This window comes from Haplochromis burtoni, unplaced genomic scaffold, assembly GCF_018398535.1.
Source record: "Haplochromis burtoni strain Fernald_Lab_line unplaced genomic scaffold, NCSU_Asbu1 Contig_100, whole genome shotgun sequence".
Classification (NCBI taxonomy): Eukaryota; Metazoa; Chordata; class Actinopteri; order Cichliformes; family Cichlidae; genus Haplochromis; species Haplochromis burtoni.
In genome coordinates, this window is record NW_024582461.1 from 1593366 (window position 1) to 1613404 (window position 20039).

A 20039-nucleotide genomic window follows, 5' to 3' on the forward strand; every position below is an offset into this window, starting at 1 on the left:
AAATAACAGCACTGTATTCCCCCTCTGGGATGTGGTGGGCTAAATGTTGAAAATACCTAAACTTTGTACTGCAGTCCATTGTTTGAGTAAATGTACTTGATTATACTTCCACCACTATACCCAGAACTTGCAATGATTTAGTAGTTGAGAGATGTCTCGGAAACAATGAATAACTGTTGTCCTGCGCTCAACTGAAGAAAAGAAGGCTCAAAAGGATTCTGAGAAAAGCTTTGCCTGGAATCAGCAACATAAATTCATCCGTGCTGCGTTGGGAGAAAAAAAAAACCTTGAGCATCCACATTTGTTCAGAGAAACAGTCCTGAAAAGAACTGCTGGCAGGCACTGACTGGAGAAATTGTTTGCTTTTTTTTTTTTAACTGTTTGATTTAGTAGATTTAACTGACCAAAGCTGTGGCATTATTTTTGTGGATTTTTCTTTCTTTCTCCAAATAAATGTGATAATGTGTTACACTGGAGAAAACATAAGGCTGGCTTCATTAAAACTAAATCATGTCCATGAATATGCTGATGCAATGTTTAAAAGACATTAGCAGTGCTTTGGTGTAGGTAAGTTGGATGGCAGTGAGTGGTTGGTCGGTCAGTCCGCCCACTGCTTCAATCCAGGCTGAAGAACCTTAACGTCTGCTGGACTTTTTCCTCCTGCGACACCACGACGCTGGCTTTTGGGAATTTGTCTAAAATGCGTGAACAGTTTGGAGTGCGGCAAGTCAGCGTTCCTTTAAGTATCTTTAGTCTCAAAGTTTTTTTATTGCTACAAAAACTAATGACATTTTCCTCAGCTGTAGTTAATTATTTGCAAGATTGCCCTAAATAAGCATTACACACACGCACCTGTTAAACAGCAGCACCCTTTGCTTGTAAGTCATGCTGATGCTCATAGTAGTGAAAGTATGATCAAAGGCACTACATCTACTCATTAGGGTAAATTCTGTTACTAGAAAACTTGACCTATATTAGAATAGCCATTCCACTCAGGAGTAACAATGTAACAATATAAACAATGTAGTAAATGGGATAAAGTAGCATTGTGTTTTGTGGAATCGTGTGGAAGACACAGTGGAACAGGATTATGAAGAAACCGTTCACGGCAGGCCTTGGATGCAGATTTGTATGGTATGAATCCACAGGCCAGCGCTCAAGCTGAACTGATTTTTATCTAGTTAACGTGACACAGTGAGGTCTTTCAAAAGCCGGAGCTTGACTTCTCTTCAATGAAAAGTGCTGAGTGGAAATACCCTGAAGTGTAAACAATAGCACAGTATAAACAAAATTTTATTTTGAATTTCTTTTCACGTCACTTTTTTTTTCTCTTTTTAATTATGACTGTTCTTACAAACACGGTTGATACAAAACTTGTACTGGAGGCAAGATGACGTCTGAAACATTTCCCCATGCATTTCTAAGTCAGTCTTTTTGTATCATATTGTAAACGGCAGAGTTATTTCATATTATTCAAGAACAGATTTGCTTTAAAAATAAAAATAAAATCACTATCTATCTTTCTGAATGCTCTTTGTCTGTAGTAAACTGATCCAGAGAGGCACAGTCAAGATAATTCATCAGAACATTTCCACTAAAAACACATTTTCTGTGTATCACAATTGTTTCAACGCACAGACGGTAGAGGAAAGGCATCACTGTGTCCTAATGAGGTGTTAATGGGTCTGGAGGAAGAGAGGGGAAGTCCAGGATCTGCAGACAGAACTAGCTGTCCTGCACGGTCTCTTCTGTCCCCTTAATAAGCCGCTTGTGTCCCCTTTTTCCTGCAGGGCCTCGGGGCTTAGCAAAAGCCTGTTTGTGGGTGTGCTGCTTAGGATGGACCTCATCGTACAGAAAGTCGGCCGTCAGTTCATCTCCGTTGTCGATCTCCAACTGCAAAAAATAGCCCCACCCCCCAAAAATGGGCTGTATTCAGAAGTTCATTAAAGATATTTCAGCTTGAAGTCTTAGAAATTCCATCAATACTGTAGTCAGGACTTCAGAGGCCCCAGAAGTCTTAGCATCTTAAAGAAAATTACTGCTTCAGTATACTTTATTTTTTAACAGTTATGAGATAATTCAGCTGAATAAATCCTAAATCCTGCATGTATGTGTACCAGTAAGATTTAAAATGAAGTAAACACGCTGCATCTAAAGCCACCAGACTCAAAAACAATGATCACGATGACATGATCTCAGCAGTAGCTACAACCCATTATGAAACAATGTTATCTAATATACCAACCCACCCAGCCCCATATCTATCCATCTGTTATACCTTTTTAGCGATTTCCAAATGGTAATCTTTCTCCACTTCCTCTAATAGTCTGCTCTTGCAGCTGGAGTACAGCATCCGCTCCTTAATGCTGCAGCTGTAGCCTGGCATGGAATATATGAACACTGGAGACAGGGAAACATTATGAGAGTTAATAAATACACATTTAAGATTCATTAAAGTGTATACTTTAGCCTCCACAAATAGAATCGGTATTTGGTCGCACTGCTCACAGTCTTTGTACACAGTGTAGCTTTGTTTTGAATCGTAATATCAAAAGCTTTCAATAAATATCCACAATAAATGTGGTGTCAGTGCCAGTGAGTGTACAGCTGTCTTTCCACAGAAACAAAATGCAGGAGGATTACCAGAGTGCAAGGATCAGTATCATACCGACAGATTCCAGGTAGTCCCCTTCATGGGAGTGTTTGTAAAGGAAGAAGTGGTATCTGGGAGTGTCTCTGGGAACTCTGCAGGGCAAATCTCGAGTTTCTGTCGGGTTAGAGTGGACCAGCTCAATTGTCTCCTTTTCTACATCCAGCCTCTGAAACACAGCGAACAAATGCACGCTAAAAGACCACTCCTCATATTAGTTTTTAAGGAACTCTGAAATATGAGCTAAAGTTGGCTCACCAGCTGCACGTAGTTGATGCGTTTTTGGGCGAGCTGCTGTAGGGCTCTTTTGGCTGCATCCTGTAAGGGAAACGCGAGGCCCTGAAGAGTCTGGTGCTTACTCTCAACGCTGATCTCTGTCGTCACCTGCAGAGGGCAGCAAGCAGAGGGGCATCTGTGTTTTCAAGCTTCTGGAAAACAAAATTCTCAAAGTGTTCAATATGTTCAATAGCAACACTTTCTGTGGCTGCAGGACTTTTGCAAAAAGGATAAGTTGGTATGACCACTGGATCACATTCATTCAGTATTACAGCAGAGTTCATCCACATACCTGTTTAACCCGGCCCTGAAAAGACAACCACAACAGTTATAAGTTCAATGTATGAAACAACCAGCCTGTAGCTCATGTTTCAGAACAAGCAGCTCACATGCAAAGCTGTGTTGCAATAACGACAGTACGCCTGAAAGCTTGTTGACCTTTTACCTCTGTAATTTTGATCCTCTGGAGCTCCTGCTCAGCTAATGTGAGCGGGGCAGGACCTGAGCAGGATGACACGTGGTGCTGGTAGCCCAGCAAGCAGATGTCCTCCTAGTGTTGAAAGCACAACAAGCAAGTCTTTTACAGGAAGCTGCCAAAACATGTCATCGGAGAGGTATAAATTTAGCTGGTCCTCACTTCGGTTGTGCCAAATAGCTCGTATTTGATGTGGCCACCGCCAAACTCCTTCTTCACTGTGGCCCGCGTGGCAGCATATAACATCTTTTGTTTCACCTGCAGCCGTCAGAGAGGGAAATGAGTGTGCCAGCTTTAAAATCTGAAAGTGTGGAGTTTATGTTAAAGTGGTGGGCCCACATAAATAAGCAAGAATGATCACAGACAGTGCAGAGTTAGTTTAATGGAGATGAGGATCTATTCATTTATTGCTAGGATCTCCTAGCACTGAGATAGCCTTTCACAAATTAGGCATCTTTTTTTGTAAATAAAGTTTTTTAAAATTGTGTTTCACTTTATTAAACTTAGCTGTGTTTCATGTTTAATAAAGGCCTAATAGTATGCTTCAAATGTCTATATGGAATTATTCAGGTCATTGGGGTTCATTTTTAGAGGTGGCGGAATAGATCCAAATATCAACAGTATTGATACCAGTGCTGGTATTGATACTAGCATGATAGAATTGATGCATGGTATCGGATCAATATCAAAATTGAAGTTAAAAGGATGTTGTGACCTCTGCTTCAGTCTGTCACTACCCTCTACCCGGAGCAATACATCCTCTCATAAAAGCTCAGCAACTCTGTGTTCACGTGGCTTATTTTTTTGGCACAGAATAAAGAAAACTGGTATTTCTTACTGGAGATTGGTCCGGAGACCACGAAATAAAGACCCACTCGTAGCCCAGTGCATTCTGGGAGTCTAGGCGGTACAGGATGTAGCAGGGCTCCTGGTCATCGAGGAGAGGAAGCAGAAAGCGATCATAATCCTGGTCCCAGCTCTTCTCTGGCTCTCTGTAGGCCCCCAGCACCAGCTGCTCTGAAAATCCGACCACTACTCATCACATACCTCGGCACGGCCTTCACACAGCACATTCAGACGCTGTAGTCCACACTCACAGTAAATTTACACGAAGGATTCTTGTTTGTGATTATAAAGCACGAGGGTGAAGTTGACCTCACTTGTTGCTGGCTAATTATTCAGCAGCATGCTACAGCAGAAGGTGCCTCTCTATTTATAGTACATGAGAAACGTTACATCTGACCAAATGTGTACTCTTTCGCTACTTTCCAACATTTCTGAAACACAACTCATTTTCAGGTCTGTGTAACAATTGCTTTATAATTTCTTAGAGATGAATTGCTTCTTACATTTCCAATCACGTCTCTGTCATTTTCAAAGAGCTAGAGCGCTTTTTTTTTTATAAACAACTAAAGCATGTGAAGAAAGACAGAACTTAAACTGAAAAGATTAATGGTTTGGTCTGTAAAATTTCAGAAATGTGCTCTCTGAAGCCATCCACTATCATCAGAAAGAGAAAACCGTGAGAAACACGCTCATTATTTCCTTCCTAAGATGGTTAGAATGGTCATATTACAGAAAAGCAGCAATTTCCGATACAAAACTTGGATGTGGGAATAATGCGGACTAAATAACTTCACCCTATATAAAGCCACATGACTATTGTGATTCTGAGAGCCCCAACTGCTATGGAGAAAGAACGAGAAGAGCAACGGCGTGCTAAAAATATCTCTGGCTTCATTTCTGACTGACACAACGATAGCGGGTTAAATCTGTCCGTAGCAGTGACAAACACTCTGAAACGCACACATTAACCCAAAGTCTGATGTTTCTCAGGGGTGCAGGGGGATTTCCTGACTGTCTCTGGGGGCATGCTTCTATTCTGAGCTGTAAAGCATTCCAGCTCTGCACGCACATATTTTCCATCAGCCAGTCTCTCCCATCTCCCCAGATCCATATTAGTATAAAACTGCATTTAAACTATCCACTCGTAGGTGGAGGGCCTCGTCTTTTCTAGTCACTGGTTAGACTCCACCACCACTACAGAGGACACGACCGTGTGACCTCCTGAGGCAGCAGTGATGAAATCAGCTTGAATGATCGTGTTTCTCTTTTTGACATTGGAACAAACACGAGAGGAGACCGGTGACATGGTTACTGCAGCAGTGTGCAACCGTGTCACGTCACTCCAAAATAGCACACGGAGTCATCCAAACGCTTTAGTCGGGAAGCAAAACAGGCCTGATGCCCTTCTGCTGAGTCTGTCCATCTGTGTCCTTCCAAATATTCAACGTGATAGGCACAGTCCACAAAGATAGCCCCCCCCCCCCCTGAAAAAAAAGGCCCAGAATGCATTCACCTTGAATCAAATTACAGCGTGGCATTGATCAGATACCAAAAACAAGGCGTAAACACATCATGAACATTTCTGTCTGCCTCCATAATCAGCCACCCGGACACCTATTGCCAAACTGACTGTTTCCACAAGCTGCTCAGCTGACACGCTGAGTGACTGCTGTCACACAGCAGCTGCCAACAGTCTGCTTTTCCTAGACGTCAGACAAGGCGTGTTGCAATTCCCAACTTTGTTTTTTGCTTTCATCCACAGATGACTTGAAGATCTGAGAAACCAGCATCAGCTATGAAAAACCCAGAAGGTTGTTAGGAACACATTTACTGCCGATTTCAGGGTAATTCTAAAAGTCCTGCTCAAATGTTTTCAGGCTTTCCTTTACAGGAAACAAAGTGTAGCTGTTCATAGATGATCAGGGAGATAACTTATGATTAGTGGTCACAAACGGACGTCAATGATCTAGCCCTCTAGCAATAAGACAAATGATCAACTGCTTACATTTTTCTTTCCATGACTTTCTCCAACTAAAATCATCCTGTGCTTCATCTCAGTTTAGCTGGTTTTCAGATAAACCAGAGCAGCTAAAAGCATCACCTCAGGCTTCAGAATACTGCGATTTACATTTTTAAACTTTAAATAGAACTAACAATTTGTTTATGAAAGAAGACGAAATCTTAGTTGCGTCTGTAGCTCAGTTTCAAAGGAGACAGAAGAAGAGTTTTGGTGTGTTCAAAGAGACACAAAAACTAACACGATGCTTGGTTTAAAATGATAAAATGTCGTTCCTCTTGAGGTTTTTATTTTCGGCATCTCCATTCTACACTGTCCTTGGTCACTCACCGTCTTGGATGCGCACCTTGATGAGGCGCACTGTTCCACCTCTTGCCCTGGCCAAGAACTGCCTCAACTCTGGTGTCACCACAAGTGCAAGAAACATGGCGGGTCAGCTGTGTTTTTCTCCCGCCAGGGGCTGGCTGTAGGATGAAGACACAGAAGCAGGAGACAGAAGTGAAAGCTCCACAGGGCCAGGCCGAAATTATTCAAGTCTAACCAAATTCCGGCGTGTACGCGTCCTTCGCTTGATCGATGAGTACGAGGACAGAGCTCCTGAAGAAGAGGATCACTGTGCGTCTGGGTTTGTTGAAAGTGTGCGACAGTATGAGAAGGGACATTGCTCAAGTAACTAGGACAGTATCATGTGCACAGAGAGAGAGAGAACCTGATCACCTCTCCTAAATTTAGCTCCCACTGAGTAGCTACGGCCTGTGAACAGCCCACCACACACCAAGACCAAGCAGTGGAGCAAGAGAGCATGACCTCCAGACCTGATTACCAACTTCTGAATGACTGAAGAAGTTATTTTTACAAAGAAAAAGGTAAATATTTACTGCTGCGGGCAAATTATCGGTCACAACGCAGGACTGTGTAGGATGCTGTTGTTTCACCATTAACACATGTGGGAGTGAACCACACCAATGCTATACCTATTACTAGAATTTAACACAAAAACAACAAAATATTAGAAACAATTTGAGTTACGGTGTGAAAAACTGCCCATTAATGTCTCAGATTGTGAAAGATGTTTTTGGAGCTCTAAATACCTGGTCACGCCAACAGCACTCTCCTAGTCTGAGAAACATATTTTAAATCTGACAAGTCGAGGCTAAAAATATCTCCAGCTGTTTGTGCTACATCACGTTACACCTGAAAGTCAATCTCACTAAATCAAAGTTGAAACGAAAATAAAAACCCAGCCCCACACTATTTCAAATTCTGCCAGTACGGTGCGCAAACATCATAAAACACCTCATAAAATATATTGTGATCGAAAAACGATCAAATTCAACTAATTTTCCTTGTGTCTATTTGAACTGTCCTTCTGGACAAACACGCCAAAGAAAACCCTCGTTAATTGAGTTTAAAGTCAAACTTTTATAAATATATATCTTAATACACTCATTCAGCCATGACTGGTACACCTGCTCAAATGATCATTTACAAAACTTTCTAATGAGCCAGTCAATGCATTTAGGCACATAGACATGGTGAGGACGACCTGATGCAGATTACAGTGAGCACCAGAATGCATAAGAAAGGTGATTTTAAGAGACTGAGTGTAGTTTTGTTGTTGTTGGTGGCAGACAGGCTGGTTTTCCCACACAGCCATCTCTAATACAAAACAAACAAAAACGACAATAGGCCTCATTGATACTTGAGGTGAAGGACCAGAATGATTTCAGCTGGCAGGACAGCCAACAGTAACTCAATACAACCAAGGTATGCAGAAGAGCATGTCTGAACACATCACCTTCAAACCTTGAAGCAGATGGCCTACAGCCATCTGTGTAAAGACTACGAAATATTTCCTGGTGCTTAAGGCTCCTGGTAGTGCCCCTCCACCACAGCCCGATTAAGTATTGCTGCTACACAATGTCAACCCCTTTGTGACCACATCTTATGATAGCTGCCTCCATGATTATAACACACTGTGTCACAAAGCTCAGATCATCTCAAACTGGTTTAAACTGGCCTCCTACCTCCACACCTTTAGGATGTGGTGCAGACAAATGTGCTCCAACTGTGTGACGCCGTCTTTTTAATATGAACCCAAATCTCTAGTGATACTGTTTTCAGGACCTTGTTGAATTGATGCAATAAAGAATTAAGGTTGCTCAGAAGGCAAGAAAAGGCTCCAACCTGGTACTACCTAATAAAGTAGGCAGTGATTGAGGAACCCTCCCATTCTAAAAATCCAACTCATTTCAAAATCACAGACACAAAAACCAAAAACAAACTTCTTAGAAACTCTTTAATGTTAAATAGAAAAACATTTATAAAAAAAAGAATGCACAACTGATCATTTCTGTAAAGTCATTATTTACAAATTTCATCTGATTTTTCACACAGGTCCATACGGAGCTGACTGCGATGACCCCTGCTGGTTACTCTGCTTCCCGTCATCATTCATCAATGGTGGGGAGCCAGAATGCCTGAAAGATTAAATATGAACAATTCTGGTTACATTTCATCAATATGAAGCCGTTTGCGTGCCAGCAGTACAAAAGAATAAAGAGGCTTTTATTTTTTTAAATTTCTTTTAAATAAATGGATACTGGTAACTATCCCACAGTTCAACCCCAGCATAAAAATTAAGACCAAGCAGAGCTACATTCTCTGGGCTGTTGTCTTTTCAACTAAGCCCACATTGCTGCTTCCACTGACCATGTTAGAGCATGCGCTTGCAAACGTCATGAACTTCGGATTGAACTGCAGGCAGGTAATCGGGCCCGTGTGCTTCCCGTCTAACAAAGCCACCTTCATTCCACTCTCGGCGTTCCACACGTGGATCTTTCCGTCCTCGGAGCCTGAAACAGGTGTGCAGAAATGTGATAAATGTTCAGCCTGTCTCCTTTGATCTCACACCGTTTTAACAATTGTCTTAATTTCATTTAAGGTGGATTTTAGTGCAAAATCAAATCTCATTTCTGTTCTGCTAGTCCTGAGTGAGATCAGTATAGAACCTACACTTTTGGTTATGGTGTTAGTGTTTATACGTGTGCCCCATAACCACCACCTTGAAGTCTGTTGATTGTAAATATCACAGGTAATTATTTCTTTCCTGATCAATTAATGTTTCATGATGATTCTCATTAGCAATTGATATCAGACATACACAAACTCACGATGCTGTATATTATATATTAATGTTTTAAGTCCAAGTGTGTTCTAACTCTATCCATTACTAATGCTTAATTTCATTCAACATGTCTCTGGTCCCCCACACACAAAAGGTCACACCTTGGATGTTGTTTTCTCTCTTGGCCTTAATATCAGTAATTTATGTGTTAATGATATTCATTTGATTGTTTATTGCTGTGCATTTTTTAAACCTTAGTTTTCCTTTGGACCCAACACCAGTTAAATGTAGAATCGTAAAGCCAGTTATTACTCAGGATGTTGCTCAGAAGTTCTGTGATTTGTTTAATCCATCTTTGCTGAGGGATTGCCCTGATGTTGCTACATGTTTTAATAATCATTGCTCAGTTATTCTTAAAGTAGCAGCACCAATAAAACCTGCCTTCATACCACTAACAAAACTTACTTCATGGATAAATCAATCAATTCGTAAATCCAAAAGAAACTGTCGTAAGGTAGAACGCCTGTGGAAATCCACTAACCTCGAGGTTCACAGGCTCCACCTAAGAAAACTTTGGCTGGAATATTTTCCTAATCTTATTTCTTCATATAAGAAAAATTCTAAGGTCCTGTTTGAAACAATAAACTCTTGTTTTTCCTGTGATCCCCACGATACCTGTGTCCTCTAAAGTTGACAGTAATTTCTTTTTAAATTTTTTTATGATTAAACTCAATAATGTCAGAGCAAGCAGATCAATCACCAACCTGACTCAGCAACAGTGAATGCAAGCAGAAGTAAAAATGTAAAACTTGTGATCTTAACTGTCACTGTTGTGTATTTGTGACTCGCTAAATAAGCTATCTGCAAACCACCGACTGGACACCATCCATGAAAGTGCTGTGGTGGCATTTTTAAGTGGAAATACACCACGCACTGTGCAGTGCTGCTTGTCATGCATGGATGGCTCTACCTTGCCAGGGCACAAAACCTGCTTTTCCTCACTTTTCCTAGAATCTCGAGAGTGAAGTCACTCCCAGCTATGACATCTGACTTTCGAGGTAAATAGAATGCAGAGTCAGCTTTGGGTGTGTGCTGATATTGCGATAGTGTGATTATGACATCAAGGATTTTTTCCCCAGTTATAAAAGAGTGGATTACTACAGTAATAAAGGCACTATTAAATAAAATGTGTTATATATGTTTTTTGTACACAGGTGTCTCTCTATTAAAAATAAGTTGCCCCATCTATTTGTAATAATAATTCCAGCTGCATAAAAACAAAAACAAACAAGCTTTTATTATGGTGTTAAGTATTCAAGGCAATGAGTGGTAAACTGCATGTCGAAAACGTTATTCGATTGGTTTACGCAATTCAGTATTCTACTAATTCTACAAATACATATGCAATAAGGTTAAAAAACCGTTAATACTAAAAGTACTGACAATAAGAAAAGAAAAAAAAATCAAGTTTGCACTGGTGCAACCTGTTAGTAAATCTGGTCTTCAAAATGCAGAATGTGCGCCATGTACCGTTAACAGACTTCAGGGGTATGTTTCTGTACATCTGTTAATTTGCTTATTTACATGCTACTTACATATAAATCAAACTAACAAATATATGCAATAAAAGATTTTATTCTAAACATTAAGGCAAGACAGAAGCGGCCATCTTAACTTACCTATCATAACAAACTGAGAATCAGGAGTGAATGAAGCCTCCAGTGTTACACCTTTACTGTTGTTGTAACCCTGAGTGTACATGAACAGTATATTCAGTTATACATGTTGAATCCATTTTACTCAATTGGTTTTTATTTTTCATATTTAAACACTTGAGCTTTATTTTATCCAGTAATTTTTTGTGTTGTAATAACTTGTCTCTTACCCCAAAGGAGTGAAGCACGGCACCCTTAAAAGCATCTAAGATGCGCAGAGCTCCACCATTAGTAGAGAGAAGAATGAGCTTTCCATCATTGCTAAACTTCAGTCCTGTCCACTCACATGTTCGATCATACTGAAGCTTAAAGGTTGCAAATGGACCCTGTGGACGATAGGTAACAACTCAGTACTTTTCCCCCAATAAAAAACGAAACGAAAAACAAAAAAAAGTCTCTAATGAATTAATGCCTCTTACCTTATCAAACGACCGCAAATCATAAAGTTTAACCATTTCTGAATTTATTCCAGCAGCAAAAATCAGACCCTCTGGGTCAAATGAGCAAACTGGCTTCCCCTGCAGGTGCATCAGACCCTGAAATTTCAAGGTGACATGATAAAGCCGGTGTCAGTTATACAGCTCTCCTCCAATATTAAACAATAGGTTGCATACAGGTATAACAACATTTGGAGCTCACCTAACTACAACCAAATATACTCACCTGACAGTTGGGTGATCGCAGATCCCACAGTCTGATTGTTTTATCTAATGAGCCAGAAATAAATGTGTCATCCACAGGAGACATGGAGAGAGATGTCACTCTGGTCACAAAACAAACAAAAAAGAAAAAAAAATTACAACAAGGTAACCTTGAATGTAACACTGCAATTCAAACCAAAATAAAATCCAGTTCTCACCTTTTGTTATGCCCCGGAAAGTAGCGGATGTATTTGTTGTCATGAAGGGACAAGTACCGAATAGTGTCTTGGAGAAAAAGACAAACATAATCAAAAAAGGAGGAGAAGCCCACACAGCCAAGTTATACATTAAACAAGACAGCAAGAGCAAAACCCAAAACATGTTGTCTTCCACGCATGAAGTTTATTACAGGTCGATCTGATGAGGAGACTCAACCTTGGGCAAGGCAGTCACTTGTACAGTTAGCTCCTGTATTGGGCAGAATCACAGACCCTCAAACTGTACAAACAACTACCTCAGACCAAAGTGAGCAGTCAGTCCAGCAGTCATCAACTGGCATGCAGCAGCCCGTCCACGCCAACCATCGAAACACATATCATCTTACCTTAAATGTGATAACTTCAATGTTAAATGCACAACAAACATGCCTCCTTGTTTACTCCTACACTGCTGTTGTTATTATTTTGACCATGTGAGACATCTTATTACATAAAAAAAAACCCTCAAGCCTACTACACTACCAAGCAAAAACTACAAAAAACAAAAAAAACACTTGTGCATCAACATACCATCGATTTTGTTGGAACTGTAGACCACAGTGTTTGCAGCATGTGTGTACCTGATCAGATCCACGCCATACTTTTTACTGTAGAGAGTCCTCTTGGGTCTGCAAACAAACAACCATATGGACTTTTAAAATAACCCCTTTGTCAGTGAAGAAAAAACACCAAAAACATTTCATTAAAACTGAGCATTGTGCTCTTTATCTTAAGTGTTTATGTACTGCATCAATTTAAGACAAAATAACTTTACTGTCTCCCGTAGGGGAAATATGGGATGAAGCAGCTGCTGCACGAAACCCTCCCAAAAAACACCACCAACAAAAAGAAAGACAACGCAGCAAAAGGGCACACGGTTCCTAGCAATGAAGGATTTCTCTGTCATTCAGTCATGAGCTTTTACATTTATCGGTGATTATATTTACATAAGCGGACCCTGTAAATCCTACCAGAGATCATCAACACAAACCCATCAAACACACACATACTGAGAACAGTCCTTTCAACGTTAAGGGTTTGGTTCGAGCAATGTGACTATATATTTATTTGCTAATATAGTGCATAACTGCAGACACTAAATCTAACAGATTTATTGTTAATTTGATGTTGCTTGCACTCGGACAATTTTACGCTGAGCATTAACGCAGTGCAGCACAGGCCTCGCTAGTTAGCATAGCAAATAGCTAACGTCAAAAAACAGCAAAGTAAAAAAAATAAATAAATACGGAGAACTCGCTCTTACTTTCCCTCCTGGCAGTCATACAAGACTAGCGAGTCATCGTCGCTGCTGGAAATAATCGTTTCACCATTCGAGCTGAAGTCGAAGCAATTAATTTTGTCTGTGTTTTCGCGAAACACTTTAGCAACCCTGAAGCTCCGCAGCACATTGTCCGTTAGCTTCATGATGGCCTGTCTGTGTCTGAGGGTAAGCGCGCCCTCGCTTTGATTTAAATCGAATCACTAGTGTCACTTGTGTAATCTTTACAAATATATGAGCTGCGGAGATGTGAAAGGGGTCTTTTTTCCTAAAAGAAGGATCTTTCAAACACAGCGACAAATCCCGCCTGGGATACTTCTCTGTCCTCGGCGGAGAGGAGGAGGAGGGAAAAGCGCCGCTTTCGCCACGTCAGTGACGCGCATATATATTCGTCACCTGACAAACTCGGGCCTAGGAAACCACGCGATATTGCAAGATGTTATCGCGATAGCTGCATTGTACCAGCAACAGCGTCGTTATTTACACAGTTTGCTTACCAAATGCAGTTTAGGAGTTAAAAGCTTATTGTCTTTTTTTTTAAAAGCTCTACTGTAGTCGAGTTTGTTTCAGAATGTCTGTTTTTAAAAAGCAAAGCCTTCTTGCATTCGCATTAGCACTTTCTGGCTGTCACCGTTAGCCTTGTGTGTTTATCAGTTGGGTCCAGTTATCTGGCAGCCTCTAGATTTGCAGGATGGACGCAGAAGTGAAGAAGAAAGTACCAACGACAGTTTTGTCCTCACAGAAAGACAAGTCCATGGTACGATTAATTAAGTGAAATGTTCTGTTTGCCGCTCGTGCTTTTTTTTTTGTTGATATTTTTTAATGGAAATCTCTAAAGTTTGGTTGTAGAGGAAGAATTCTGCTTTACTAAATGCCAATGCATTTCATGCAGGGGTAAATTAAAAATAATTTGCCAATAGGCGTTTGATTTACTGAGATAAAAAGTAGCATGATATTTAAGTTATCCACACCGGTCACTTTGTTAGGTACACCTGTTTTGCTACTTGTTAAGGCAAATATAGTTAGGTGGCATGGTCGCTGGTGCCAAGACGAGCTCGTATGAGTATTTCAGAAACTGACTTCTGGGACTTTCCCAACCATCAACCATCTGTAGAAAAAAAACACTCCAGGGAGAATGGTCACACTACATAAAGAACACTGGTTATAACCAGGTGAGCAGAATAGGCAGATGGGCTACAGCAACAGAAGCCCACAGTGTGTGCCACTCCTATCGGCTAAGAACAGGAAACTTAACGCTACAATTCATACAGGCTCACCAAAATTGTCATGAACGTTTCCAGATCTCACAAGTCTTGATTTTTGCTGCAATGTTGAGACACTCCATCCCTTTATGACCAAAAATTGCCCATCTTTTGATGGCTGCTTCCAGCAGGATAACTCACCATGTCATAAAGCTCAGATCTTGTCAGACTAGTTTCTTGAACATGTCAATAATTTCATTGAATTCAAATGGCCTCCACAGTTGCCAGATCTTAGTAGAGCAATTTGTGGATGTGGTGATATAGGAGATATGCATGTGAAGCTGACAAATCTGCAGCAACTGTGGTGCACCAGGGTGTTTCCAGCACCTTTTTGAATTTGTGCCATAAATAATTAAGGTTGTTCTGAAGGCAAGAAAGAGGTAGAATGTGGTATTACAGAGGTGTGCCTAACAAAACGACCTGTAAGTGTTTCTGAGGGGTTTTATTTTGTTTCTTTGTTTTGTTTGTTTGTTTGTTTGTTTGTTTGTTTTACAAATTTAACAAATCTAAAATCTCATCATATAACATTGTCATTATTGTCTGGATTTCTAGCATGTACATCTAATCACATTAAAATACCACAATCCCAGTGGTTCAGCTTTCATTTGTAAAAAAAAAAAGAAAAAAGAAAACAAGCAAACTACCTAAAAACCAGATGCACAACCTATCTCTCTCTGTTTTTTTTATACTATATTTTACTTTATTTTACTGTGTATTTCTTGTAGTTTTGTATTCATGGTGTATTATGGTTTTCTGTAACTGAATGTTGTAATTTTTGTTTTTGCATCGTGAATGAAGAAGCCCAACAAGGGTTGGAATTTAGCAATAGCTATAAACTCTATTTGCACCACATCAGTTTCATGCTCCACATCAGAACTATGTTAAACTGCATTGTCCCTACTAAATAAATTAATTAAAATTATGTCTACAGGGCTTAAAGACGGGTGTGGCTACACAAGAGGCTGCTTTGTTTAACAGCAATGAACAAAGTATGTGTATCACTGAGTTTAATGCAATCTGTGGCAGAAAAAAATCAAATTACAACAAAAACGACTTAATGCGCAGCTGCAGTGTCAGCACTTTCATGTGGCATGTTATCCTCTGAAGTCAATCATTACACCAAAGGTACACAACTCCAGCCAGTGTCTGGCCAGATTGTTGCCACACTGCCTAACCTCTGAGCTGGAGTCCAAACGCAGCAGGCTTCCACAGGGAAACACCAGCTTCATATGACATTTGCAACCTTCTCGGGTAGGCAGCCTTGTGACTCTACTGAAACACAAACCTAAATGCATTTATGTAAGTATAGCTTTAGCTAGTATAAGAATAAAAAGGTGTTCTTTTTGTTTTCAGAACATTTAAGCAAAACGTATTCCTCTGTATTCCTGCAGTCATCAGACTTGACCATAAACAAGACTTACAAGAAGTGTGATGACTGAACAACACAAAACAAGCTCTTAAAAAAGGTGAATTTGAGGCACACAAAGTAAATTTAAGAAAAAGTTCTAATTATAATTGCTTCATGACTTCTACATGACTATTTCCTTTTCCTTTGCAGGTTATTTATGGTTTGTTTAAATTGTGCTTTCTTTAAAAATCTGTTCAATTCTTCTATATCCCTTAGGACATTTCTGCTCAGATCTACTGAATTATCAATGGCCCGTGTTCTTTCCTTGTTCCGGTCCCAGCCTTTTCTGCATCTTGTGGCGAGGAGAAAACCCACGTTCTGCAAAATGTCAATGGACACGCGGGCACGTGAAGTGTTTGCAGCTGCAGTGGAAGCCGTGCAGCCAGATACTGTGGTCTGTCAAAGTATTGAGCGCAAGGAGGACTCTATTGTTATTGATGGTCGCACATTCACGCTCAAACACAACCTGCACTTGGTGGGCTTTGGAAAAGCTGTGCTGGGAATGGCTGCTGAAGCAGAGAGGATTGTGGGTGATCATTTAGTGAAAGGAGTCATAAGTGTGCCACATGGGATTCAGCAGACATTACAGCAGCATGGGAAAGAGTGAGCGAATGCATTTAGAGGTAAAAGCAACTTAAAGTGTTAACTCAGGAAGTAAGGTTAATAATATTTATTTTTCCATCACAGCCATCTGCTGCTGAAAGAAAACAGCCACATCAAAGTAATAGAGGGAGCTAAACACAACTTGCCTGATGCTGATGCCCAGAAGGCAGCTGAGGAGATCAAGCATTTAGCCAGTGAGCTGACAGAGAAAGACTTGCTTCTTGTACTGATTTCAGGTACGAACGGCACTTCTTGGTTATTGTTAAAAATAATAAAACAATAATCGTTTCACAGATATCATTAAAATATTAATTTAAATTCAGTTTTGTTTATATAGCACCAATTCACAACAACAGTCACCTCAAGACACTTTATAGTGTAAAATGAAGACCCTTCAATAATACAAAGAAAGCCCCAACAGTCAGAAGAAATTTTAAGCCTAATGTTAAAAGTAGAAAGGGTGTCTGAAAAGCTGAAGGTTTTGCCTTCCATTCAACTTTTAAAATACTAGGAACTACAAGTCAACCCGCTGTCTGAGAGTATAGCGCTCTATTGTGGTGTTACGGTACCCTGAGGTATTTAAGATAAGATTGTGCCTGATGATCCAAGACTTTGTATGTGAAGAGAAGGATTTTAAAAATTGATTCTGGACTTAACAGGGAGCCACTGAAGAGAAGACGATATGGGAGAAATATGCTTTGTCTGTCTAGCCCCTGTCAGTACTCTGCAGCATTTTAGATTAGCTAAAGGCTTTTCAGGGAATTTAGTTTACAGTAGTACAGCCTAGAAGAAATTTATAAATAAATAAAATAACAATTTCTAAAATTAGATGTTTCTAATTTTAGAGAAATTCCACAAATGCAAAAAAGCAGTGAAAATATTTGTTTAATATACACACTGGTGGACATATCCTGGTCATAAACGACTCCAAGATATCTGTAACGCATGCTGGTTTTCATCATTGTTTAGGTGGGGGCTCTGCATTGCTACCTGCACCCATCCCGCCAATCACCTTGCAAGAAAAGCTAGATGTTACCTGCAGACTTGCAGGTGCTGGTGCGACTATTCAGGAGCTGAACACCATACGTCGTGCCCTTTCGTTGTTAAAGGGTGGAGGGCTTGCACATCATGCTCACCCTGCACAGGTAACAGACAGTTCTTTTTAGCCTTCTTTTAAACAGAGTTTAAAATTCTCAGTATTGTAATTTGTATGTCAAATATCACTCTTATAACGTCTTCACAGGTTGTTGCACTGATACTATCTGATGTGATCGGGGATCCTATTGACATGATAGCTAGTGGCCCCACAGTGATGAGTCGTGTGTGGCCTGAGGAAGTTTTGTCAATCCTTGAGCGTTACAAGCTGTTAAACTTGCTTCCGACATCAGTAAAGGAAGTCCTTGACAAACCGAATTCTAGGTGGAAAGAGAATAAGAAGGAATCCGATACATCGGGACATGTTCTCAATGCTGTGATTGGCTCCAACGGTGTTGCCCTTAAACACGCTGGTCTCCGTGCTCGAGAGCTGGGCTTCCTCCCTGTAGTCCTTTCGCCAAGTGTGTGTGGAGATGTGCGGTCTGTGTCTAGACTCTACGGCCTGCTGGCCCGCTTTGCCTCTTCTCGAGAGGAACCTCCTCCTGACATTGCCACTGAGGTGCTGAAGCTGGGCCCTGAAGTTGGTGTGGAGAGCTGGGACCTCTGCCGTACAATGCAGGTTTTAGAAAAAGGGCGTACAGAGGGATGGGGTGCCACATGTCTGTTAGCTGGAGGCGAACCCACTGTGGAGCTAACAGGTAAAGGCCGAGGCGGTCGGAACCAGGAGCTGGCTATGCGAGTGGGGCTGGAACTGAGAAGCTTAGGGCTTCCGCCTAAAGGGCCAGTCTTTCTGAGTGGGGGCACTGATGGTCAGGATGGACCCACTGAGGCAGCAGGGGCGATTACTGATGGTGGTTTGTACGATGAAGCGAAAGCTCAGGGCCTGGACATCGACAACTTCCTTATCAACAATGATTCTTACACGTTTTTTTCTCGTCTTTCTGGTGGGCAGCGGTTACTCGTACCCGGCCTAACTTGCACGAATGTAATGGATGTGCACATGCTACTGATTCCAGCTATTCCTATTATCATCAGATAATCCCAAAACACAAAAAAATTAAAGGAAACTATGAAGACATTTTTGCACCATATTTATGAATCTAAATGAAGGATTGTTGGTATTGGTAAATAAAGATGTAATTGGAAAAAAACAGACATATATATGTAAAAGCATTACAACGCAAACAGTAAATGAAGAAGTGTGAGGGTGGGGGTTAGTACTGACGTCTCACAACAAAAAAAGTTCCCGGGTTTCTTTATGGAGTCTGTAGGTTCTCCCAGTGTCTTCTTGGGTTCTCTGTGGGTACTCCAGCTCCCTCCCACATCTTACAAGGACTGAGTACATAATTTAAATTTCTGGAAATACACACTGCCATTATAATAGTAATAAAAACACTTGTACAGTTTAAAAATCTCCACCATCCTTCAGTAGTTTTAATTAGATGTTTTTGGATGTTTGGTTACAGTTGTTCTATTTTTTTCTTTAGTTTTTTTGTTGTTATTTTTAATTTATTATAGTTGCCTGAGTGGTTTTACTCATTTTAGTTACAGTTTGAATATGTTTAGTTTTGACCAGTTTCAGTATTAGTTTTAAGTCATTTCTTTAATTATTAAGGCATGATTTAGTAATGGTATTAAAATAAAAACAATAACTTTTTGACTTAACTCAAAGTCTTTTACATGTCCTAATATGTTCATCAAAGCCTCATCAGGCAAGTTGTGGTAAAAACATTTTAGTAACTAAAGTAATTAATTTTAAAACCGAAGATATTTCCTGTAGATTTTAAATTTATTTCAGTTTTTTTTCCAGGTTCCAAAAATTGTGTCGGTTTATTTTTTTCTCAAAAAATCTAGTTTGTATTTTTATTTTAATTAACTAAAAAAAAACTTAAAAAAAAACCCCACCCAGCTCTAGTTTTTAGTTTGTAATAAGCTCGATTTTGAACCATTAACAGACAAATATTATCATAAAGAAACAAACTGACGTAATCTGGCACCTTTGGCTTTTTCTTGCAAAAGGCAGCTTGCTTTACACATTCTGCCATTAAGCTTCATGCTAAGCTATTGGGGTTCTGTTGAGTGTAGCTCAGATACGGCATCTTCCCCCTTGGTAACTACTGCACATATGAGAAAAGATTACACATCACATTGTCGTTACAATCAACAATCTCAGTGACAATTAAAAGTCCTCTCTTGTATACTTCTGCTAATCTTTCCAGAGGTAAACAGAATAACATTAAAAGTGGCCTTGGTGACAAATGTATTGTTTCAATACCCCTGAAGTTTTTGTGCTTCATTTATTTATTTATTTTGATGTTTTGACTGTTTGCCAAAATATTACTTAATGTAGATTTCAAATGAACTAAATGCAAAATGCCTGTTAAAATA

General features: G+C 40.1%; 3 protein-coding genes across 15 annotated transcripts; 1 reads left to right on the forward strand and 2 right to left on the reverse strand.

Annotated features, from left to right (window-relative positions):
* Positions 1–1275: 1275 nt before the first annotated feature.
* On the reverse strand, positions 1276–6934 carry LOC102300205 (twinfilin-2). 2 transcript variants are annotated; one of them, XM_005927412.3, is made up of 9 exons: positions 6595–6933; positions 4240–4418; positions 3564–3659; positions 3372–3476; positions 3219–3233; positions 2909–3034; positions 2669–2819; positions 2279–2400; positions 1276–1893 (listed from the first exon to the last, which is right to left on the reverse strand). In XM_005927412.3, exons 1-9 carry the CDS (start codon positions 6689–6691, stop codon positions 1726–1728), a joined length of 1059 nt encoding a protein of 352 aa, XP_005927474.1. In that variant the 5' UTR covers positions 6692–6933; the 3' UTR covers positions 1276–1725. The 2 variants fall into 2 exon arrangements, with proteins under 2 accessions (XP_005927474.1, XP_005927476.1); XM_005927414.3 differs by lacking the exon at positions 3219–3233 and having other exon boundaries at positions 6595–6934.
* Positions 6935–8545: 1611 nt separating this feature from the next.
* On the reverse strand, positions 8546–13663 carry wdr82 (WD repeat domain 82). Its single transcript, XM_005927400.3, has 9 exons — positions 13269–13663; positions 12536–12633; positions 11966–12032; positions 11770–11869; positions 11526–11642; positions 11277–11432; positions 11071–11140; positions 8977–9119; positions 8546–8744 (listed from the first exon to the last, which is right to left on the reverse strand). The coding sequence occupies exons 1-9, from the start codon at positions 13427–13429 to the stop codon at positions 8715–8717; spliced, it is 942 nt and encodes a 313-aa protein (XP_005927462.1). The 5' UTR covers positions 13430–13663; the 3' UTR covers positions 8546–8714.
* A 49-nt stretch (positions 13664–13712) lies between these two features.
* glyctk (glycerate kinase) lies at positions 13713–20037 on the forward strand. 12 transcript variants are annotated; one of them, XM_042223072.1, is made up of 8 exons: positions 13713–14040; positions 15477–15534; positions 15653–15844; positions 15937–16011; positions 16170–16556; positions 16641–16792; positions 17526–17701; positions 17800–20037. In XM_042223072.1, the coding sequence occupies exons 5-8, from the start codon at positions 16201–16203 to the stop codon at positions 18688–18690; spliced, it is 1575 nt and encodes a 524-aa protein (XP_042079006.1). In that variant the 5' UTR covers positions 13713–14040; positions 15477–15534; positions 15653–15844; positions 15937–16011; positions 16170–16200; the 3' UTR covers positions 18691–20037. The 12 variants fall into 12 exon arrangements, with proteins under 12 accessions (XP_042079006.1, XP_042079008.1, XP_042079011.1 ...); XM_042223074.1 differs by having other exon boundaries at positions 15671–15844; XM_042223077.1 differs by having other exon boundaries at positions 13713–15534; positions 15671–15796; positions 15899–16011.
* The last annotated feature ends 2 nt before the right edge of the window (positions 20038–20039 follow it).